General features: G+C 43.1%; 1 protein-coding gene across 5 annotated transcripts in view; it reads right to left on the bottom strand.

Moving 5' to 3' along the window:
* The window catches only part of rtkna (rhotekin a), a 51,683-nt gene that overhangs the window by 6,932 nt on the left and 19,408 nt on the right, over positions 1-25,343 (bottom strand). For all 5 annotated transcript variants that reach the window (XM_029511605.1, XM_029511608.1, XM_029511606.1 and 2 more), the window contains exons 2-3: positions 4,212-4,473; positions 3,468-3,521 (exon numbers count right to left, since the gene is read on the bottom strand). In XM_029511605.1, the coding sequence (XP_029367465.1) occupies positions 3,468-3,521; positions 4,212-4,473 (316 nt within the window). The remainder of the gene's footprint in view (positions 1-3,467; positions 3,522-4,211; positions 4,474-25,343) is intronic.

Genomic DNA, 25,343 nt, shown 5'->3' with positions numbered 1-25,343 from the left:
AAAAAATCACAAACTTGGGCCATCATAAGAGTTTTCATTCATTTGCATGACTTGAAGATGAATTTTCTGCTCCAAACCACCACACTTGCAACCAAACACTTAGTTCAATAGTGTTGAAATCAGAGGTCAGAGAGCTGTTCAAACCTTTCCATCAGCCAACTTTTTCTCTGCTCTAATGGTCTTTTAGTGTTGTAACGGCCAGTCCATAATAAGAGTGAGAATTGCATGTAAGAAATATAGCACAGAAAAAGCTGGGAGAGATGGTTTGTTCCTCTTTCCAGTGACCTATACTCCAATGGCTTTGGGTGGATCACACTGTATGTGCTTCCCGGTCAATGCCCTATTGACACTTAATATTCAGATTTATTATTCCAAAGTAGTAGCTCAACACACTTAAAATATGACTGGGCACGTGAGAAAGGAACATGGTTAACTCCCCTTTGCCTCCTGGGCTTAGTTTATGTCTTGGTGTGCTTAATGACCTTGACTAACAGCCTCATTACACTTTGTTAAAGTCTACTACCTGTCTCTTGAGTTCATTTATATGCGCAGGCGATTCAGATTAATTCCATTCAAGTTGCCAAGGGAGAGAATGAGCACTGAGAGTGGTATAATGACTGCACGGAGGTTAACATGCATTGACTCTATCAAGAGGAGGTGGAATGGAAAGCAGTCAATATAAATAAAACTGCTGCAAGATTTTCAGTGTGTTGGCATGACTGGGTTCACAGTTTTATTTGCCAGGATGAAAGACTAGGGGCATTCCTTAAAAGCACAATGTCAGATTTTTTTTTTTGTGCTGCCTTCCAGTATTCTCTGCCTGACTGATAATAATAGCCCGGTTTAGTGTGCTTGTACTAGGGGTGTAACGATTCACTTTAACAACTATTCGAATCACGATTCATGGTTGCTGATTTGATTCAAGGACGATCTTGGTTCATTTAGAGCGATTCGATATTTGATCCACACAGTGACTTGAAATCCATTCAGTAACTTTTTCGCCAAAAATTCAACCAGTGTGACTCTGAAATAAATACCTGCATACTCGACAGTGCAGGTGAAGTTTCAGAGATCCCTGTTGTACAGGGCTTAAAGTACTCAGGCACATTGTCGTTGGACTGCGATTAAAAAAAGATCAACATTAAAATTGTTGACCGGTTCGAGCAGTCAGTTGAGTTCACCAATCAGCAGGGGTGGACAGTAACAAAGTAAATTTACTTGAGTATTGTACTGAAGTACAGTTTTTGAGTATCTGTACTTTACTTGAGTATTATTTTGGGGGGATACTTTTACTTTCACTTCACTACATTTCTATTGATGCTTTCGTTACTCGCTACTTTTACACTAGTCTAACATTACTAGTTCATTGTTTTTAATTGTAATAGTTTTTGTAACACACACACCTCTCTGTGTGTTCCAGGTAAGAATATGGCTACGATGTATAATGCTCATCCGATCGGCTCATTCTACATTATACATAGTGGCCGTATGAACACGCATTAGCTTGTAGCCAGAGTTTGGATGTCTTCTGTGGACATCACTTACAACACGGTCCAACTCCTCATCACTCACAGCTGAATACAGATCTGTCTTTCTGCACACACACAAAAAACCTTAACCAGTAATGCCCCGGTCCTTGTGTGTGCTGTCTGTGTGCATGATAGACACACATCATAGGCTCAGCAATGGGGAGCTATATTGAAATGTATGTTGATACTTGTGGCACATGAGATATTGTGCTAAAACACCAGTTAATGTCCACACAGCTCCACTTCAGGGGATCCGACTCTGGATCTCCTGTCCTGAGTCTCTCATTCACTTGTCCCATGGCCGCTGCGCAGTGTGACCGGCCTGAGCGTTCCCCTTTAAGCAGGTGGCCTTATGGGTAATGTGCGACGTAGTCAGCACGTAGCCGTGTTGTGTTGTGTTGTGTGTACGTTTGCAGAGAAGCGTGTTTGTCCCTCTCTCCGGTGAATGGTGTGAGAAGTAACGCCAGCTGTAGCCGCTGTAAGCTTTATAGTCAGTATGATGTTGGAGGGAAGAAAGGAGATGAATAAAGCCGGTCCATGTGTTCAACTTCTCGTCTGTGTGGGCGAAATTAGCCTGGACTGCTAGTTACCATGGTTACCAGCGCCAACAAGCCAAGCTAAGGTGAAACAGAATTAGCTTTGTAGCTAGCTACACTAGCATAAGATGAGCTAGCTAAAGTGCGGAGCCGTGACTCTAACTCACTAATTCTCACCTCCATTTTGCTGTCTTCCTGAATCTATGACAAGAAGCATTATCATAAAAGGAGGCAGAGGAGGAACTAGACATGTAGCAAACAGGACAGTCTATTAATCAAGGTGAATAGTAGAGACAGCAACACAAGGTAACACACAGCACAACCAGCAGAGACCGGACTGCCCACTGACCTCCACAGACCGGACCCACACTGTTTATTATGTCCGTCTAAAATATGTTTTGTACAGATGAGAGATTATACCTCCCAGACAAAAGACTAGACCAGCAGTCTCCAAATCCGCTTCAACCAACATTTCTTCAGGAGAGGTGTCTGGACTGTGGGCATTTTGTTTAATCCCATGGCCCCTTAGTAGATGGTTGGAGAGATTTGTCGTGTTTCTGCGGTTTTTTATTTGGCTTCTATATATTCTACAAACAGCGTCCGACTGATTTAGAACACCCCCGTGTTTGCAAAAGCAAAAATGTTTCCACACACAGGATCAAAAAGATGGCTTGTAAATTTCTTTCTCGTCATCTCCTCCGCCATGCTGCGTTTTGTTGCCGTTCTGAGTTTGCGCTGCTGTTGGCGCGTGCTGATGACATCACAGACAGGCAGACTGAATCGACTAACGTTGAACGTGTCTGAAGTGCTAAAAAAAAAAACCCAAACACACATCCATTGCTTAAATTCAATGTACAGTTTCCAAATAACTATGAAAATCGATTCTTTAACATTTCAAAAGAATTTAATCGATATATGTCGTCTGGAATGCCAGTTTGCCTAGCACAGATCAATGCACTTGGATCGCAGATCTGGAAAAAAAGAAAGAAAAGAAAAACAGAAGGATATCTGGGAGGCAGCCACAGATTGTAATGGTCAGTAATGGGAACTGAGGAAAAGCATGTCAGCTCAATAGCCTTGTTGGTACAGATCAGTGGGAGTCTCTTAGTTCGGCACATTTTGTTTTTAAATGTATGAAACAAATCCACATCTGTGCTTCACCCTGAAGCCAGTGATGAAAATATGATTTTTGTTCTATGGTCACAAGGAATCCCACACTCAAGTCATATGACTTCTCAAAAGCTTAAACACAAATCCACCATCTTTGAATTTGCCCTGTTCTTGCTGTGTGAGGACATATATGACCTCTCTTAGAAGCAAATCATTAATAAAAGTAACAGGCATACATCATTAATAAGCCAGCAGTGGATTTTTTCACATGCATACAGAGGAGGGTCCTCACCGCCTTTGTTCTTGAAGTACTCTGTGTCTTTCCACATGAGGGGGATACGAAGATCTGTAACGACAAAAGACAAACAATTGGACCACAAATGTCTACTCAATATGTGTGTGTCTTTGTCTTCCTGCACATGCTGCTTTCAGTTACTGGTTGAACTGTCCACAGCCAACTGTGGTGTGTGTGTGTAGCATGTGCCCTCACTGGGTACCAGAAATGTGCCCCAGTGAACATCTACCCATCCCCACACACAAACACTTCCATACGCATTCACACCCACTACCAGTCCAATAACACATTTGTATTTATGCGTCTGATTTATCATCATGTTACAAACACAAGTAAAACAAGTGCTGTTTGGAAAAAAAAAAAAAAGAATACAAAAAACAAAACGTTTGACCCCTCTCAACTTATTCCCTGGCATGAATTATCTCTCTGCGGTGCGTTTGTGATACAAACAGAGTAGCTTCATAATCATTCATCTGACTGCCCTCTGTCATATTGTGATAAACAGTACCTGCAAGTCACCACATTCCCAGCGGCCACTAAAGAGGGAAGGGTACACAATGTACCTGGCAAGAGCAATTCTGCATCAAATGAAAACACTAAGCAGATGCCGAAGAGCTTCTCCTTCTCCTGTTCTTGGTGTTTGCTAATTATTTTGCCAACCAAAGCGCTAAGAAAATGCTGCTTCCAGTTTGCCTCCAGTCATCTCCTTTTCATAAATACACATCTCTGTCTGTCACTTGCCTGAGATTGCCACTTTCCCTTTGCATGGGAGTCTGTCATCCAATGGCCCTGCATCCGAAGACCTCCGTGTGGCCTTCTGCATGACCTGAGCTTCCTTCATCCTCTGCAGCTCAGACATGTAGGCCATGATACGAGTGCTGCAGGTCTGTAGGCTCTTGGCTGCCTCCAGCGCCTGGTCTCTCTGGGAGCAGGCAGCCAGCAGCTTGCAGGCACCATCACGCATCCGGATCTCATGGTCAATCTTCTTCTGAATGTCACTGTCCTGCAAGGGCCATGGAAAGCAAAGGGAGAGGGTTCAGGGTCAGAATTGAGGATTAAATGATAGATAGCAAATTCAAAAGAAATGGAATGTGAAAAGTTAGAGAAACGCAATAACTACCCTGAGAGTGAGGCAGATAGAAGGAAGAACCAAAGTATATAAGGGCAGTAAATTCCACATCTGTTGTAGATAAATGATTAAGTTTTGTCCCTGAAAGCTATTTGTAGTTTGTGTTCACTGGGGTGTGTCTGTGCGAGAGGTGGGACCGATAACACTCCAACACATGCCCTTTTGGCCTCTCACCAACAAGCCCACTCTCAGCTGAGCAGACACATAGATGCTGAATCGCTTAATGCAAACTTATTCACTAGACACACACACACAAACGCACTCAGAGGGAGATGCATCCTGAGGGAGAAATTAAATAATGTGGCTGTCAGACGTTGAATGTCTGCTGCCCAAATGAGAAGCCCCAGACATATACAAATACCCACATACACACTTGGCGAGTTCTGCAGAATTTAAAGACTCTTTACACTGAGGCAGGAGTGCACAAAAGTGTGTGCGCACATGTGCGCGCGCGAACATGCAGAAGCTAAAGGTTCCTCAGTCCTAAACTGTCCAACTGTGTCTCTTGTGATGCTCTCCAGAAATTTAAACAAACCTCTAAGCCTCTCTTCACTCTGTCAGCAGAGTAAAAATCCTGTATGCACAAACGGATTCAGGAATCAAACAAAGAACAAGAGAAAGCAAAGCTGTGTTGACCTTGAGCGTACCTGCCAGTGCTCCTTTTCAAGCTAAAAGCCCTGAGTCATGAACAAATCAATGCAGATAAATCCAGGGATTACTGATCAGTGAGATCTTCTTTAAAGATCTGCTCAAACAAAGGAGGAAAATATTAACTTCACCATGTTTTTATGATTGAAGGAACAAATGGTAACATCTGGCTGGCGCACGTGCGTGTGTGTGTGCATGTTCTGTGTGAAACATTTGCAATTTCACACTGTCCCCCACAAATAATCTCTAATGCTCCTGTCGCCCTTCTTCTCACACCCCTTCATCTACCTGATAAACGCATGCTCCCCTCCTCTCATTCAATATTTCTCATACATACCTCTCTCTCTTTGCCTGATTCTCAGGTATTTTCTGTTCTTCTGATTTAAGCTGTTATACTTTCATTGCTCATTTTCTTCAGCCTTCTTTTGTGTTCCAATCATTTCACTTCACTGTCTTCAATCAGCTTGTCTTTCTATACCTCCTCACACCCTCTCCCTCCTCTTCTTTACCAACCTCTCTCTCAGTCTCTCTTTGTTCAGAACAGGCCCAGTGGGAGAGGGATGAATGTGGTTTGGACTTTTGGACAAAGATTCTTGCTTGAACACCGTGAACTACAAAATGAGGTTTCATGCAATTCTAGATTATTATTACTCTTGATTATTGAGTATTTGCACTTGTCCAGGTTCAACCGCAATATTTCTCCATAGCGGTGAAAGCTGGACTAGTAGCTGTAAATTGCACATATGATCCTACTATTCTGCTTCCAAACCAAACCACCGAAACCTTTAAACATTGTCAGTGAAAGTCTGACAGGCATTACAGTATTTCTTGCAACAATAACATGCAATGGCATTTAAAAAAAATGGCTTGAGGTGATTACAAGCACATTATTCCTTTGAAACCTTACTGGAATGAAGAACAATCATACACAGCATGATTGAGTGTATTTATACTGATATAATGATAATGATCACTTAAGAGACATGTAAAATTTGCTCTGTGACTGCCAAACAAAGTGTAGCTACAAAAATAAGCCCACCATTACAATAACCACTTTCACTGGCTAAAAAGCAAAAGCAATTATACTCTTGACCACAAAAGAAAAGGAGACCAAATTACAGCGGCATTATAAACATAGATGGTCTGCTAGGTACAAGTGGAGGATTCAGTTTTGTAGGTCAAGCATTTGCTGATGAGAGCTGATGGGCTTTTTCTTACAAGTGCCTGTTTTAGAAAACAAAGCAGCCATTTTAACTGAGAATTGGAGAAAAAATTGGGATAGCAATTTACAACGAAGCCCATACTTAGCATATTTTTCATTTAAATGCAAAATATGCAATATGCATATAATCTTTTCAGAACACCAACTATAACTGGGAACAAATGATTGTTTTTGATATCCCAATAAAAAAAACTTTAAACTCATTTAATACTCTTCCAATGACTTGGGATGCTGAAAGTATTGATCTAATATCCCATCAGAATAAAAGCTTTCGCATATACTTACATACACTGTATATATCTCTGTCCTATCTTAGTGAACTGTTATCCTATGTGTTGGAGAGCCAAAGACAATTTTCCACCACGGTAGACAATAAAGATTCATTTTAATTCCAAAGAGATAAACATAAAAAGTAAATGTTGTGCGCACACACACACACACACACACACACACACACACACACACACACACACAGCTGTCACGGTAGTCCAATTCCATGCATTAGAGTGAACTGCTTGGAGGACATCTTGTATTTATAGCAGCTAAATTAACAAGCTTCTCCTTTAGGGGGATCTCAGAATAGACAAGCAGCCTAGATCTAACTGATCCCAGCACCTGACTGTGTGTCAGGCTAACAGACCAACAACCTGACATTAACAATCACAGGTGGTTAAGTGAGGCAAACTACAAACAGCATAAATACAAAAACAAGCAGGACTAGAGTATAAAGAAAACAATGAACTTATATTGTTTTTATTATCTTTCACTGTTGCTCAGAGGCACACATGAATAGCACCCTTCAAATGAAAGTGACTCCCTCTCGTATAGTCCTCAGAGTGGCAGGTGTGAAACCAGTGGGCATCGCCAGAGAGGTTGGCTGCCTATGATGGCTGCAGTCCTTACAGCAGTTAAACAAAAGGGTGAAGTAAAGGTGGAGAAGCAACAGGGTTGGAGTGCATTTATCAAACAGTGACCCAGAGGGGTGGCTGTGCTGTCAAAGAAACCAGGACAGGAAGGGTGGAGAAAGAGATAAAAGGAGGAGATGAGGGCTGACAGGGTGAAAGGTCTGTGTGGCATGAGAGAGGCAAACAAGTAAAGACTGTGACGGCCAGAGTCGGAATGAGAAAGTCCAGGATGTCACACAGAGAACAGGGTGGGGCGGGGTGATGACGCAGGGACAGCAAGGATGAAGAGCTAGAGGCAGGAAGATTGACGTGCTGAGCTTTCAAGAGATCTGGCAGTAAAGAATTGGTGGGTTCAACATAAACACACAAAGCTCCATAATTTGGCAAGCACAGAAATAATTGGAAGACAGAACAGTGTGGACACATGGAGAGTGTAAAGTGTATCTTTGCAAAAGCTGGGGATTACACTAATTGCTGAAAATGAAATTCACTTGTCAATTTGTTATGATTTGGTCTAGATCTTAAATATCCCACTGAGCACATATTGGACTTAAGCATCTGCTGAAAGAGTAGAAGAAAAGGCAAGAAATAATCCAATCATTTCACTTGGTCCCAGATAAATCACACAAACCAACAACAAACTGCCAACACACTGCTACATGTCACACACAGTGCATACATAATACCAGCGTAACCTTTCATCAGGTAATTTGATAGCTCAGTAGATACCAGATGGTCACCTCCTGCAACACCTCTCTGTCCCTGCCTGGCTGTCTGTTTTGATCCTCACTTGTGTGTCAGCATGGTGTGATCACAGACGCTGCAGCACACATAGGCAAACACAAACACACACCCTGGTTGGGGATTTGACGCCGCTGCAGATGGTGTGTAATGGTTTGTTTGGGATGTGTTGTTCTGCATGAGTAAGCGTTCCTGTTCAGATCACTGAAACTTGACCTCTGACCTCTATCCCTAGCCAGACCAGACAGCAGGTACAGCACGAGTTAGTCCTCAGGGCGAGCTTTAAAACGCACAAAATGAAAATGTTAGTTTGCCTTGCAGGGCAGAACCACATTAAGTCAAAGCATCTGGGGATGAAGGTCACATAGAGGAGCAGGAGGCGGAGTAACGTGTTGATTAATTAATTAACAAATTTACTCTTAATAAAAATTGTGAAATGTTGCATCTGATTATGAAGCTAAAAAAAGGAGCACTTCTTTAACTATTGAAATTTCAATCAGTCTCTTAAACATTACAACAAATGTTAGATGGATAGCTATGAAATCCTGAAGATATCCATGATAAACACAGTAAACACTACAATGAGATTCATATTTATGGGTTTGAGTAAAATTCATAACCCCCCTCAAGATGAACATCTGCTGATCTCCTGACTGTTTATCGAGTGTGATTAGCAGGTAAACATTTCAGTTTGCCATTATTCCTGCAAAACTACTGATATTTCCTTCAGCTTCAGGTCAACATTATTTCTGATCTGCTCTGCCTGAATATACAAGCGCTTGTTAGATTACACCAGTTCATCATGTGCATAATAACCTGCTGTATCCACCCATGACATATATGCACATACACAGCAGACAGACAACATCAATGCTGATACCAGTGGAGTATTTGTCTGTGCATTGTCTTCCTCTATCAGGTGGTCATGAGGAGGATTTCTAACAGTGGGATAGAACCTTCTGTCTTCATTAAAGGTTTCTCTCTTTAACCATCATGCCACCTTCTTGTCTTTGCTGACTGTGAACTTGTTTTTTCTTTGAGCAAACATGATGCTGCAGCTGACTGGCAGAATACAAAAGCCGGAGGAAGAGTCAACAGAGGCTGGTAGAAAAGAAAGAAGAAAGGAGACCAACATCGTGGATAACAACAACAAAAGTGAAACACACTCGGAAAAAAAAAGGAGAAAAGTCTTGTTCCCTGTCTCACACACAAAAAGCAGACAGCCAGCCAAACACAAACACACACACACACACACCAACCTTTCAATCTATCAGTCTACATGGCAACAGACAGAAAGACTGGCACATGTATGATCTATCTCTGCTTCGCATTCACACAAAACCAGAGACTTGCAAATTCCTCACCACTCCCATATGCTGGGGCTTTACTGACCAAACTGTTGGCTTTCAATTAGCTGGCCACAACTATGTGCCTCGCCTTCCTCTCCACCCTCTTCCGCTACTTTCCTTCTCCCTCACCCTCTTCCCCTCTCAATCTCACACACCCAGTACACGGCTGCAGTTACGGATGGAGGGAGTCTTTGAGAGTGCATGAAAGAGCAAGGGTGAAGAGAAAAAAAAAAAAAAAGAAATCAAATCGGCAAATCATCTAAGAGAAGGTTGGAGTATGACAGAGAATGAAGAAAAGACAGAGATAAAAATGTATAGAATATGGGCAAGTGAGTGGGTGATCGTAAGGAAGGAGTAGGAGGAAGTCACATTAATGCACACATAAAATGCAGGACCTTCACACAAAATAGTCAGATTAGGAAAAAAACAAGAAGCAATCCAAAGCCAACCCCTCAACCACTAAGAAACAATGATTCAATTCACCAAACAGCATCTCTTTAGTGTTTCAGAGTCCAGCTGCTGGCACAACAGTGAACAGTGAAGGGAACTGGTTTGGTACTGGTCTGGGGAGGCGGACTGGAGAGGGGAGGGAAACAGTAACGGGTGGAGGGTTTGCAATTGCCTTTTGACGACAGCAAAGCTGGCTACCAAGCAGTCCAAGTCTGCTCACTGCCAGGACACAATTAAGACACACACTCCCAGGGCCTCCAAATGCACACGCACTCGGTTCCAACATGCTGATGTCATCATTGAGGTGATCACTGCAGAGTTTCAACGGTGCACCGAGTCATTTTCATAACTGGAACACTGTGAACTATCACCCCCTCCCAACAGTTTATGCATTCAATTATTCCCTGACAATAGAGACTGTTTCAGCTCTGCTTGCATGGAAAAGAAACTGTGTGTGTCTGTGTGAGCGCTAGTCCACATGTGCTTTTGTGCGCAAGCCTGTGTCCAAATGACTTTGTAGCCAGCTGTTCTCGCACAAAGGCGGTGTGTTTCAATGCAGCTGGGTCCCAGCACACATGGGCAAAGAGTGCTAATGAGAGAAATAACATGAATGTATCCTGAAACATGTTTTACATGCAGGAGGCGAAAATAAAATGACTGTGTATGCAAACTAGTGTATGTAAGTAAATAAATGTATATTTGTTCACTGTGTGCATTTTGTACTTCTAAAAGGATTTTTTTTTTTTTTTGGCAGCTGGAGAGCAACAGTGGAGTGAATTTCAAGCTATAAAACAAATTTGTTTAGAGCTACAAGATAGCGCAAGGGAGCTTAGAGTCTGCCAAGCAGTGATCACTTCAAGAATTTATAGCACACTAAAGCTTGATGGCTCTTACACGGTGCACACTCAGCCTAATACAGCAGGTCCGCATTATCATATAGCTGCATAGCAGGAGCTGACAGAAGAAGCTGGAAGGCAACCCAAACTGCGGATTCATATAAAGGCAGGGTTTGATAATAACAGGGAGTGTGTTTACACTTGTGTGTGCGTGTTCCTGTAAGTCTGTGTAAGTCTGTAAGTCTGATGCTGATGTGCATCTCAGGGAAACAAACCTGGCTCGATTCAAAACGAAGACTACGTCTTTATTGTCATAGCTGAGTTCTATGAAATTGAAATGGTCAGACATAATAAACTAGACTGTAAATCCTTCCTGGCTTGTTGATCTGAATTTAAACCAAGTACAACATAATATATTACAATTTAGGCTCATTTTCTCTGTCAGTCATATCAACAAACACAACGATGCTGAAAAATGGAGTCTGAATAGCTACTCCCAATAGCTATTTGTAAGAAACACTATCCACAGATTTTGGTGAGAAATGTCGTTGCCATGCAGCTTCCTTTTCCAATCAAACACTAATGGAGAGAAACACTAATGACAGTAACTGGCAGACAACACTGTCTGGGGGCAGCAAGAGGCAATTAACGTATTACAAAACACACACAAGCGCAGCAATACTGTAACCTCATCAGTGCACTTTACTGGCACAGTTAAGAGTTGCTGGAACACAGCCACTCACTTTTACCAAGTTGATAGTGTATTATTACCTGATTAGGCAGCTTTTCCTGTAAACCAGAGGCTCATACAGACAAGAGAAAGAAAGGTTAAGGGGAGGAACGGGCACGAAGCAGGTTTTTCTAAGCCCCTGATCAAAGAGTACCCATGTCTGTTTCAATGAGAACAGTCTGTTAACGTGTACCTAAGTAGGGAGAGTAAAGGGGTTTTAATCACATTAAAAGATCCACACTGGGTAAAAACGCTGGTGTGGCATGGTAATCTGTGCTGGAATTTTTCAGGTTGGTACAGTCTGTTCTGTTTCTAACACAAATTAAATTACTATCTTGAGTGAGGTCAAGAATAGTCGGCCGTGCCACTTAATGCTTACATGGCTGTGAGGGTGTGCACTGCTGCATAAAAAAAAAAAAAATCCACCAAATGTTATTCAGTGTGCCTGCAACGTCATGGTGACAGACAGCTCTCAGTATGTTATCTTACACCTGGAGTGAAGGTCAGGGAGGAGGTGAGGACACGCCGACGGGCTTTGGATTTAATCTCTGCCCTGTGTCTATGCTGGTTTTGATCTGCAGGCACGTTCATATGTTTGACTGTGTCTCCTAAGCACTACTGCATGGTTATTACATATTACATCTTTTTTTCTTTTTTACAGGAGAGCTTTAAGATGCATGCTTCCAGTTGGCTACAGACTCTCTTACCTAGTATGTTTTCACGGCAGCAATCGCGTTAGAAAAATTTAAGAAGAAGAAGAAGTGGGACGGGGCTGTAACAGCATAAAGTGTTGGAGTGAGGGGAAGGGACAGACAAATGGCAGATGAAGAAAAAGCTGAATGGGCTGATGGGGGAAGTGAAGGGCAAGAGGTCACCGTGTCACAGATTGTCGAAGGAGAGCAGCACCCCTGCTAGGCCGCCGTACAATTAAGCTCCTTTTCATCCGCTGTGGGTGAGTGATGGCCAGTTATCTCATTGCACAAAGCAATCCTTTACTTGATGAGCAACACTCTATAACAGACTTAAAGCTGACTTTTACATACAAGTGCAACCAAACCCCCCTGCTGATTAACAGTTTCAACAGCCTGACACAATGTCAGTGACACACACACACACACACACACTGCTCATCTCAGTAATCCCAGGCTTTCCTCCTTGTCTGAACCAGGATGAGGAAATCAGGGCTAATTAGCTCATCCAGCCTAACTAGCATTTAAGCCTGCCAAGCTCTCCTCCCTGTTGTCTTTTATCTCTGACCTCTTTGCTGCACCACAGACGCATGGTGATGTGCTGCTAAGACCATATTAATGTGGATAAATCTGAAAAAGCACCATTCTTTTGAGATTTGCCCTGCTATTCACACTCAAAAGCACACTAAGTGGGCAGATTTCAAAAACGCTACAGCGCTCTTCCTCACAAAATACTGACGTATGTTTTTGAATGGAAAAATCTACTCATACAGATGAATCCATCTTAATAGTAGCAGCGTCCAATTTCCAGTGATGGCTGACAGTTTTTTGACAGGCAACATCAGCAGCAAAGTATTTACACTGTCTAGACACTAAAATTGTCCAACTTCAACTTTTTTTGTCTCCTTTAATATGAGATAAGATTTACTCACTCTTTTCTCCACTTTCTGTCCCTGCTCTGTTATTCAAATATACTCACAACAGCATGGGTCTATAAAGGTAAAATTAGTTAGGCAATGCTGTCATCTGGTTTTATTGTCTTAATCAAAAAATGGATATAAATGTCATCATTATCTCTGTCTAACTCTTGTATGTGCTATCTGAGAGCTTGATTTCTGGCCAAAAGCAGGACGGTTGAAGCTGCTTTTACCACCCTCTATTATTCATCACCGTTGCCTTATTTATTCGGTATGGACACTTTGTGTATATATAAGCACATGTGCTGCCCCCATGTGAGATCTGTTGTGGAGGAGGCAAGGTTTTGTCTGTCACGCAGAGGACCAAGAGACAAAGACGCAAAATAAGGCAGCAGACGCGTCATGGTGTGGCTGTAGGTATATGCACATGAGCGTGTGTGTGTGTGTGCCCTCTATCACTATTGACCAGTGAGAGCCCTGAAATGAAAGCAGTTCATTATAATATTCATTAAGCTGAAGGACTTCTGTGGAGTTAAAGCAAAGCCAGATATCAGTCGCCTGACCCTCAGTGCTCTGCCCTCGGGGTAGACAGAACAAGAAAGGGACAGATTAGCCACAGCTGGAGCTGCTGCATGACCAGCTGGGGGCAGGGGTGGTCTTGCCACTTACTTTGCAATTATAACTGTTTCAGAATGTTTCAGAATATGTAAGTGATCCAACCCTCACTTTGTCACCACTAAACGCCTTGTTAAAAAAAAAAAAACAAAGATTTACTGAAAACAACTGCATCTCATACTTGACGCAGCACGATGTTTTCCAGCCTTGTGGTATGCTGTTAATTAATGGCTGCCATGAATCAGGACCTGAGGAGCATTGCTATCACAGCGGTATCACAGCTATAAAAGCAGTATTTGTTTCACTGCCTTGATTAATGACAGCCATATTAATGTCACGGATAACACATGTAAGGTGGGATTCACTTTCAGCGGTGGACTCCGTCACTTTGGTTTCACCCTCCCACCTCTTCACGGCACTTACAGCCTGCTCTGGTTACTAATGGGCCACATTAACCCCTGGAGTGCCTGCATGTGTGTTGCATGTGTAAGATGGGAGTTGGATGGGAGACAATGAGAAAATTAGTCAAGGAGGCAAGAAGGCAGCTAAGGGCAAGTGAGATTCAGAGCTGAAAAGAACAAGATTGGGAAATATAATTAATTGCAGCAAGTGTGTGTGTGTGTGTGTGTGTGTGTGTGTGTGTGTGTGTGTGTGTGTGTGTGTGTGGATGGTTCTTATCTCTGCCCTCCAGAAAATTTTTAATGGATTGGGGAACCACGTTTACATTCAACACACGGCCTAACGTCAAACCTAAAATTTACATACACTCATTTACTCTGCCAGTTGTCATCAACCCAAACACACACACATACACACACAAACACACAGAGTTCAACAATATTTATCAGGTACAACAGAACAATATGCAGCCTCTATCTGGTGATGTGCATGCACTGTAGGCTGGCACACATGAACATAGCTGGTCTGGGCTTCATATGGTTTTGGATTGCACCTCAGAAGAAATTGATTTTGTCTTTCCTGCATCTGTCTGTGCTGTGCAGGAATGAGTACCAAGCAGATAGATACATAAAGTACACCAATTTTTGCCTGCAGTTATTTAATCTGGAAGCAATAGCATTTGCAAGTTCTCCATAAACACAGCAAAGTGTAGACATTTCACTTTTCATTTAAAAACAGATGGGAAAACCATTAAATACTGCAAAAGTGTTTGATTTTTCTTATAATAAAATGATTTTTTTAAATAAGAAAAACAGATATAACTCCAAAACATTGGCTGTTGGCCAACTGAGTCTAAAAGTATTAGCGCTGGCCTTTATCAGTCATGTTTTTCCAATGTGGAACACATGCAGTCTCTGCCTGCTCAGGGCTGGGGTATTTATGGAGGCTCTTCGTTCAGCCAGAGCCTGTGTGCATGTTAGCCAGTGATAAATAGACCCAAGTAAACATGTTTCATTGTCTCCAGCAGCAGATCATTCGGCAGTCAGGCGTCTTAACGGCACCGTGCTCCTTTCACAGTCTCCGGCCGAGCAAATCCGCGAGCTATTCTGTGTCACACACAACTTCTCACCTCAACCCACAGACTGAGGTACGCTGTGAGGTGTGCATTAGTGTTTTGTGTGTGTGCATCACTGAGTATAAACCTGTGTCTTTGATTTCATTATTATCGATTCTCAACAGCCACACTAGCATTTCATCAGAGGGTCATGGGAGAAGGATAAAGGCTAACATCCATGGATTATCCATTATGTCGGCTCTGCTGAACGTGTCCGCATGTCTTTCCATGCACCCATACGTTCCATATCAGCAACAGAGGAGCAATTCCACTAGACAAACATACCCTGATTGTGGATAGGCAGCACAGTAGGATGCACACGTACACACAGACACACACACACACTCACAACAGGTAGCAGATTTTCAACACCTTTCAAATGGTGCTGTATGAATGAGTGACAGCTCAGCTGCTGCTTCCTCTGATAGACGTGACAGAGAGATGTGGCTGGCTCTGATTGTGATCCACTGGCAGCAGCTCTGCATTAGCTGCTTGTCTGATTATCTGTCTGTGAGACTGAGCTCTCTTTTCTCCGGCCTTCAGTCCTTTCTCAATCTCTTCCTGCATCGTCAAGTCATCACTCCTCTCTAATTGTCTGTCTGTCTGTCTGTTTATCTGCCCGTCTGCTGTTTTGCCCGTCACTAAATCAGCACCAGTAAACTGCCCCATCACTTTCCTGCTCCATAAACATTCACTGTCCCGTGCACTCCTATGCTTCTTACAATAGACATGCTGTGTGTGTTCCCACTTTACTCCATTGTTTCTCTCTCCCAACTTGTTTTGACACACTCACATTAGGACAAACCCGCTGAGAACTCGGCCGGCCAAAACATATCTTTAAAAGCAGATAGAAAAGTAGGACATAACCATACTAAGGGAGCGCTGCCACGGCATGTCAGGATAGATTTAAACTGGCTTTTTTATTGTGCATTTGAATCATGAGGCCATAAACGGAATGCAGAAAAGCTAGCAAGAGGGGCTTTGGGATAGTATCAACCCAGAGAGACAAAAAGAGTATGTACGAATAAGTTTGAGTTAAAAGATCCATAATTGGGTGGGTGGAGAGGCAACATTGTGGTAGAGCAGGACCTAAGTGGCTCATTTTTTAAGCACTATTCCTTGAACAACTAAAGGAGGAACACACAGCATCAGTGGAGAAAACAGAATGACCTCTAATGCAGACAAACAGCACACCACAGAGTGGGGCAGAGATTCAGCAAGAAAAAAAAGCACACACACACACACACACACACACACACACACACACACACACGTGACTGCAGAGGTGAGTGAAGAGAAGGGGGAGAGACAGACAGATACACAGAGAAGACACTCGAGATTTCTTAAAAGAGAGAGAAAGGGAGCTGGGTGGATGGACAGAGGTTTGACTGCAGAGAGCTCTTCTGCAGTAAGTGCTTATTGATTGGAAGAAAAGGGCCAAAGGATTTCACAGCCAGTCAACTGACAGGATGCTGCATGCTTTTTCCCCCCTTCTTGAGTAATTGCAAACATAATGAAGAGCGCAAGCAGAAATGCATTTAACAGCCTACGTGAGCTGCTTAACTGCAGCATACAATGACCAGAATGATAGACGTGAAATATGCAGCAGTGAATAGGAACACATCATGGGATTAAAATGCACCAGGAAGACTTTAAATGAAAGATGCCGTGCAGCCACAATGAGGAAGACCTCCGGTACATCCGTGACCTTTTCACTCCTAATGATCAGAGATGGGAGCTGTAATAGCAGTATCTTCCACTGCACTACATGCACACACATGCACAGACACACACAGAAGCACAGGCTTTAGCCCTGTCCAGGAACGGAAAGATCATATCTGCCCTGCTCGTTCAGCCCCTGACTGATGCTGATGCAGGTGACCTTTTAAATCAACACAAGAGTACAATCAAAACTCTCGCTTTCTCGCATCAGGAAGTAGCCTGTCATTAGGTAAAGTGTAAGTAATCAGCAGACACAGATGAAGGCAGTAGTTTGGTTGTCCTTGGACAGAATTTCAGCGACAATCAAAAAGTTGATTATAAGTGGCCAGAGTTACCAGTGTGCTCAAACAACAAAACCAGAATGACACTCTCTCAGGGCTCATTGTGCACTGAGGAAAACCTTTTTTGGAAACTATCCTTTCTTTTTTAGCATTTGAGGTTTTTTGACATTGAGGTGGTGAGCGTGACAAACTTCTTCCTGAATTAAAAATATGAATACAAAAGACATGCCTCTGCGATGTGGACAGCCAACTAGAGAGAATCCATATCTTTGGTATTTTATTATATAATTGATGTGGGACAAAAAAAAAAAGATGCCAACTCAAGGTGCTTAGGAAAGATTTATTCACAACAGCGGGAAAGGGCTGACGACTGCAGGGAGTAGTATCCCACAGCTATCACACTTCCCCCACTAGAAAGAAGCTGGATGACAAGTCGTGGTGCAGAGAACATGGAACTCTGACCAATGTCACAATTTACTCCAGTTAATCTGGCACACACAGGACAGAAAGAGCTGTAAAGAGCGATGGTGACAGGGAAGCAAAACCAGAAACTGCTCTTATTAATGATTGGTCATTGGTCACTATCCCTATAGAAAATGTGAGCTAATCAATATATTAATGTAACAACATCTGACCCCTGATGTAAAATGAGACATCTTAAGGTGACAGGCAGACAAGCAGTTTGTGATCAGCTGCAACAAAACTCCATTTAAAAATCTTGCAATTAAAATATTTTTACCGATCTTAGCAGATAGTTTAATTCAAATAAAGTAACTTAAGAGATTTCACAAATCATTCGATACCACTCTTTAATTCGGACATCTTATACACTGCTTTTCCACCTCTTAATACTTGTTCATCCCTAACTTGCCAACCTCAAAGTCCTCATTAAAATCAAAGGTATCGGACGGCAAAGTGCAACGTGAGCCATCTCTAAAAGTTCTAATGTCACAAATTCAATGGAGCTGCGATGAGCCGAATTCATCAGTATATCTTATTGAGAATCGACTCTGATCGGGTTGAGGCAGGAACGAAGACATGAGACAAACTGGGTGAATTAGAAACGGCTGGGATCTCTACAGTGGCGTTGGCTATCTAAACAGATTAGATGTCCAGAAGCTGCTGCTCTGCGGCTCATCGTGACCGGACCTGATGGAGAAAACAGTCTTACCCTGCGGTTGTTGGAGTTGTTCATCCTCTGCGAAGAGGAGCAGACTGCGTCCCAACTCTCCAAAAAAAAAAAAAAAAGCTGGTCGCGCTTTACGCAACAGTCGGTGACCGTCCACCGCAAATCCCTCAACTCCGGTTTCCCCTCTGATCCACCTTCATGTCCAGGCTAAAAGGAAAGATCCGCTGGGAAACCCAAAGCTGCCGGATATTAATCTCAGAAGTTGTTGAGGATCCGCGAAGAAAACGCTTTGGGAGAGGTCGCGGTGGTGTGAGAGTCTGTCCGAGCGACGTCTTCATCGTCATAATCACTGTCGACGTCGCTGTCCTGGTAGCTTCTGAGCTCCAGCCAGGACACACACACACACACACACACACACACACACACAACACTAACAGTGCAAGGGGGGATAAAGGCTGACTGACTGACCGACCGAGAATCATTGTGAGGAATCGCGTGTGTGTGTGTGTGTGTGTGTGTGTGTGTGTGTGTGTGTGCTGTGTGGCTGCGGGAAAGCTGAGGAGGGAGAAATGACATTTGAGACACAGTCTGTCCCAACTGTGTCCAGGGGACACCAGGGGTCCTTGAGGACGGGGAGATCTGAAATTGTGTCATTAAATAAGGTGATGCTTTGCTTCCAGGTTTGATTCTTGTCAGTACAAACACACACACATGCATTTCAGTGTCTCCCATGAGGTCCCAGGGTCCCTTCATCTCACAAAATGGCAGCAGGCAGCCTGGAGCTATTTGGAAGAATCTGACATAAGAAGGATTTGGCAGCCCTGAGTTTAGCCACAGTCTGAAGCGGGATGCAAGAGTGTCAGTAAAGTCCACGGCACCCACACCACCCACAGTGGAAAAAAAAAAAACACAATAAAACACATTTTCTTTTTTTTTTAAGTTATGACTCAAGTTTTTACACAACCTACAGGGCAATACACTGCACAGTGCGTCCACACGCCCACACATCCTTACTTGCTCCTGTTACTCAAATGAGCAGCTAAAATAATGTGTCAGTGAACAATATCTCCGCATTCATCAAGAGGGTCATACACAAATACATCTTAAGTCTCAAGTGTCTATGCTCCGCAATTATTGCAATAAAACACACAAAACCTTCATGCAGTTAATCTGTAACTGATGCAGGTCACATCTGATTCCACGTACAGCGTCATACAGCGTCAGTCACTCCCCGACACATTCAAATCTCCATACTATGAAGATTAACACAAAAAGGCAAAAGACTATAATATGGTCACATTCAAATTCATACCACAATATAGTATGATAGATTTATTGGTCCACAAAGGCAGCTTCATGAACATAACAATAAAACTGCAATTTATCAGTCTAAACTGTTCAAATATGAAGACCACCCTACGCATAAATAACATCATCACTGGTGCATATAAAACAGAGCGACTTATCATTCCTGGTAAAATATAAAAACTTCATTTGTCTCCCTCTGCCCTTTCTCTTTCTGGGCCTGCCTCTGCTTATTGCCTGCCCCTTATGTGCACACTGGGAAGCTGTGGTGCAGCCGAACGTATCACCTTGTCGACCGGTGATGTATGAGAGTGATTTGTGCTCAGGTGGAAAAGGAAAACCCAAATGAGTCCGGATAAAATGAAGTGTGGGAATAAAAACAGGGGTTTAGGGGTGAATAGGCTGACTGAGTTGAGCTGCAGGAAATCCGCACTGGACAACTAATAATAGAGGGTCCAGGACATATTTTGCAAACAGGATGAGGACCTTATGAAACTATAAATCTGCGGATTGGAACACTGGAAGGATTCAAACAATGTTCCAATTTTTGTTAAACACCAGCAGAGCAAACTGATCACAATCTCAGCGAATTGAGGCAAAAACCACAGCACTTGTTTTGCTGTGTGTTGTGCGTTTGTGGGTGAGTTTAGAAGTGTTTGATGACATACACGGTCCAGGGATGCAGCAGATGACATGTAGGAGGATCAGCACAGAGGAGGAGGGAGCCAGTCTGTGGGCAGTTTCAGTTAACGGCAACAGAGCAACCAAGTCCATCTCAGTGGTGCAGTAATGCATCTGTACATTTGGTTGGGTGAAGGCTTTGCCTTGAGCTCGGGCCAACAGTCCCATAGTTCATTTTATAGTGGGAGCAAAGGATTCAGAAACCTTGAGCATTAAATGCCAAATACAATGTCTACAAAGTCCTCCAGTGTTCCCAATTTGCCTTCGACTGTGTCTCTCTTCCTCTCTGTCTGCTCATCTCCCTGTCTGAGTAGACGTGTGCAACAAAAACAAGGTGAACCTTGTTAACTCAGGACTTAGAGCTGTAAATATCCTACAGTTAATCAGATTAAGGTTTCATCAGCCAGTAGCTGAGCCAGGGAGCCAGTCAGAGAAGTGCTGTCAGAGACACATTTACACTCACACTTCACTGGGGGGGTCTTAGATCATAGGCGAGCCACAATACCAACAGAAATTTGAACAGAGCAAACATTAGGCACCTTGGTACCTTAGGCTCTCCACAGCCACCTGTCAGCAGACCAGGAGTCAGCACGTGTGATAGAGACACTAATGTCCCGGGTCTGTTTGGTTTTTCTGTGGTCACTGGCTCAGTGGCTCCAGCTGAATGAAGGATAGATTGACGAGTTGGGGTTTGGATTTCACATGATGAGAGGACCTTCCTCCTGCCAGACTAACCTTCTCACTCTGAAACTCATTTCCTACTGACTCACTGACCAGAGTGCTTTCCTCAAATATGTGTTCCTCTCCCTCTCCGCTGCTACTGTGCGTCCTCAAGACCTCTTCCTTCCTACTGTAGGAAGGAAATAATAGCCCTCTGCAGAAACGTGTCTCCTCCCCTACCCTGACTGTTTTGATTTTCATTTTTTTGTTTTTTTTTTTAAAGATCAATAAGAATGAAACCTTAACTACTATCATGACAGGGGAGTAAATCATAGCACAGTAACTCACCCACACTGGTTTTAAGCAGACTTGACATTAGTGCCTTTGTAGACAGTATTTCACATATTTTAGACAATTTCTCACAGAAGTTTGTTGTAAGAAAGGTCACTGGTTTGAAATCGCTTCATGTAAAGTAGCGAGGCGTTTCTCTTCTGAAAATGTCTTTTTGCTGTCACAATCATTAAAAAGAAGTACCGCCATTTGCATCTGTCAGGTTACTTATTGCCTCTCTGTTTTGCACCTGTTATCAGACATATTACAACTTTTTTCACCTATAACATTTCTTCAAGACGATCAGCCCCCTGCTGGTCATGAGAGGTGAGGGCAACACTTAGAGAGAAATAAGATGACTCACTTTACTCTGTTTGCTGGAACAAACCATATTCCACATTGTTGTGTGTGCTATATGTGCTTTTGTCTCACCAAGTATAACGGGCATGTAGAAACTTGCTTTCCACCTTTTGTCAGTCCTGGACATGGCTGTGTTATCAGAGTACGCTGGGAGGAGACTACACCAAACAGTCATGACGTGAACATCACAGAGTAATTGACTCAAACTTCTTGTGGCATTTGAGGTGATGTTCACTTGTAGCAGCTCAATAATGACTAGATCATGGAGATTAACTAGTCTGTAAATCTAGACTGTAAAATCTCTTGCAGTTACAATATCAAGTTTAAGGAAGCTTTATTTTGTGTTACAACGTAAGGAAAACTTTGTTTTGACAAATCTTCACCGTACGCGTTTATCTTGAGAGAAACCTAACAGCTCCAGGAGACAGTGACGCATAGCAACCTCAAACTATAACTCAGTATTACACAAATAAAATCAGAAATATATATATATACTGACTGTCAGTCATGATGGATTTTACAGTGACAGCTGTGGTTGACAACTGTGAGGACATGAGGTGCGTGTGCCTGTATTTTCATGCAGGGCTTAAAATAGAGCCTGAAGGCACGTACACATGCATGTTACATAACAGCTCACAGTGACATGGTGACCAATGCCGCAGTGTTTCAGCATGGTTGTTCAGGGTCTTTGCTCCACTTAGTTAACAGTCTCAGACAATGACGCCTTACCAGGTCTCTCCCCAGAACAACTGAGGATCCCTGTCCAGGTTCTTGGTGCATCCCAGTGAATATAAGATGGTGATGACAACACCAGACACACATAGATCGATGTGTTGGACACCCCCCCAATCCTAACAGCCTGAGGTGGCCCTTCAAGCTGTGGTTTGATAGCTTCACTGAAGGATGGGGTGAATGAGGACACAAAGGGATAGAGAGTCAAAGGCGTGTGTGTGTGTGTGTGTGAGTGCGCACAACTTGAAAGCAGAAGGAAGCAGAAAGAAAAGATAATGGTGCAAAAACCTATGAGGACAAGAACCTATGTCAGAAAGTATACACCCCTTTCACACACATCTTCCCCTGACGTGACCGTGAGCTTTTGACCCCAACTCCCATGACATCATCCAGCTTGGGAGTTTCTTCCACTGATCTCATCGTGGTGAGACAGAGGGGCTGTTTTCTGGGGAGGAGGTGTTGTTTAGGGGGTGGAGCAGCTCAGCCATGCCTCTCAACACTTCATACCACAACAACAGGCTCCTTTCAAAGAGCCTTGGCCCACAGATGTACTTCAGCCTTAAGCTCCAGCTCCTGCTGACCCGCCTCTAAATACTGGAATTCCCCAGCGACATTTCGACTTTGGCTTTTAGAATTCCCTTAACAGAACACAGCCATCTATCTTCTCAAGGCCACACATCCACTGACACAAGTCACGCACAACTCAAGCTACTCTGACCTCACTGCGCTCTGGTTACAGTAATAACGTTTAAAGAACTCTCACCAGATGCTGTGAGACCCTCTGCTCAGCTTTCTACGTTACTTTCAGTTTTGTGGGGTTAAAATGATCAACACTGCAACACCCAAACTGTTATTGACGTGGTGTTGCTGGATCTCTTTTAGATCCTGTGAAAATTAGACATGGTCAATGATGACTGCATCATTAGATCACATATAACACAGAGAAGACTCCCTTCTCCTTAACAAAAACAGAATGGACTCCAAATGCTTAGAGCTGTTCCATCTGCCAAACACACACACACACACACACACAAACTCACTGGCCAAGGATCTCACAGTGTGCAGTGATTGAATTAATCATGTTGGCTTGACGTTTAAACACTGAACACACCCACCAAGAGGACATGCTCTTCAGGGTTGCAGTGCTGCTGATGATATCAGAGGAATGTGCACTGAGGAGTGGATCGCTTTAATGGCTGTAATTGTTTGTTTAGACAGCTCTTGTTTTGCCTCCCTGGCTTCCACCTACTCTCTGTTCCAGGACACTTCCTACATGCTCACCGTGTTGTGATGGGAGTGAGATCAGAGAGAGGCCTAAAGAAATGAAGTGAATTTATTCGTGCCCACTTAAAAGCCCCATATACTTTACATAAACCTCATCAAAGATCAATAAAGTTGCTGAATGAACGGTAAACTTACATGTAATCATGCTTTTGTATCACACAAACTGGAGAGCACATAAATGGATCACGCAGACATGAGCATAAATTGCATCCATATGGACGAACACAACAGCAACATCTACAGGCTCAATTAAATGCTCTTTTGAACACAGTGCATGTTCACACACATTTTCAAAACAGCCATCTGATTAAACAGACTTCACCACCAGCTGCATCTCCAGGACTTCTTCAGATGTTTTTAATTGCTTGTTTTCCAAAGGAATTCTAATTTTTTAATATCCACTTTAAAACAGGGACACTTAAGTTGTGAACACAATAAGTCAAAATCTGCATTAAATTCAACTTGTGTTCATTCGAATATCGCTTCCAGGCTTCATTTGAACAGCTTAAGTGGTTCTAATTTTCTTTGTGCTTGTAAAAAAAAAAAGGCTTATGCAAAGGTATCTTTGTGGATCTTCAGGTGAAAGCGGAAAGTGTGAAAAAGGAGAATTAAAGAAGGAATGAAGGGTGAGATAAAAGTGTGTGGAAATAAGGGCCGAAAACTGAGACAGAGGCTGCCAGAGATGAGCAGAGGGAAATATTCAAATAGTTTCAGGTGGAGATAGCGTGGGCAGGCAAGCAAATACAAAAAAAGAAGAAGAAGGAGGAGTCAGGTCGATAGTCCAATAACAACACCTCATGGGTTGGCTCACTGTTTTCTCCTTCACACTCTCCTGGCTCAAGCCTGCTGTTATTCAAAGGAAACTGGCTCTGGCCCCTGCATCTTACTGGTTCCTGCTCATACAGAGTCCCTATTCAGACGTGTGCTGCTCCTCCTGTCTGATGCATGGGCTGGTGTGAGGATGGGACTGAGCTCTGGACAGGGAGGGGCTACAGCACTGGAGGGCAGGGGGTTCGCGGACATGAGGAGATGAGGAGACAGGAAGGCTTGGAAGATGTAGCTGAGGTGTAGAAGTTCGACGTGTGTTTCCATGGGGGGGGGGGCGGAGAGAGCATGGTAGGCAGCACGGGGTGTGTGTGATGTGATACAAAGCCCCCTTTCTCCTCTGCATCAACACAACGCGCTTGATTTTTGGCATCCAGCGCTGGAAAGACTGGAACCTTCTGTAGCTATCCATGGTACAGATGCCAGAGAAGCACACAATCAACAAACTCAAATCCATGTCCATAACACTTACAAGTGTATAAACCCAGTAAAGGCTGTAGGAAACTCTTATATCTAAATTAAAAAATGAGAGAAGCCCACTTGCAGAAATAGACACATTCATGGTTAAATCCTGATTTTGTGGCTTACTGTATTGGTTTATTGCTCTCCCACTCACTATTTACACACTGTCGAAGCGCACAGAGAGGAGCTCAGCAGGGAGCAGTGTATAATGAAGTGGTCCGTTGTGCAGGAATGTGTTTTGAACGGCATATTCTGCGTCACAAGAGAGCGAGCGCTGTTAGCTTTAGCACACCTTCCACTGAAGCAAGCAGGTTTGGTGTAATTTAAGATACTCCAACTACCTTACAGCTGAACTAAC

Source organism: Echeneis naucrates, chromosome 9 (assembly GCF_900963305.1).
Source record: "Echeneis naucrates chromosome 9, fEcheNa1.1, whole genome shotgun sequence".
In the NCBI taxonomy this organism is placed as follows: domain Eukaryota; kingdom Metazoa; phylum Chordata; class Actinopteri; order Carangiformes; family Echeneidae; genus Echeneis; species Echeneis naucrates.
The sequence above is the reverse complement of the archived record's forward strand: the minus strand, read 5'-3'. Positions and strand labels throughout refer to the sequence as shown.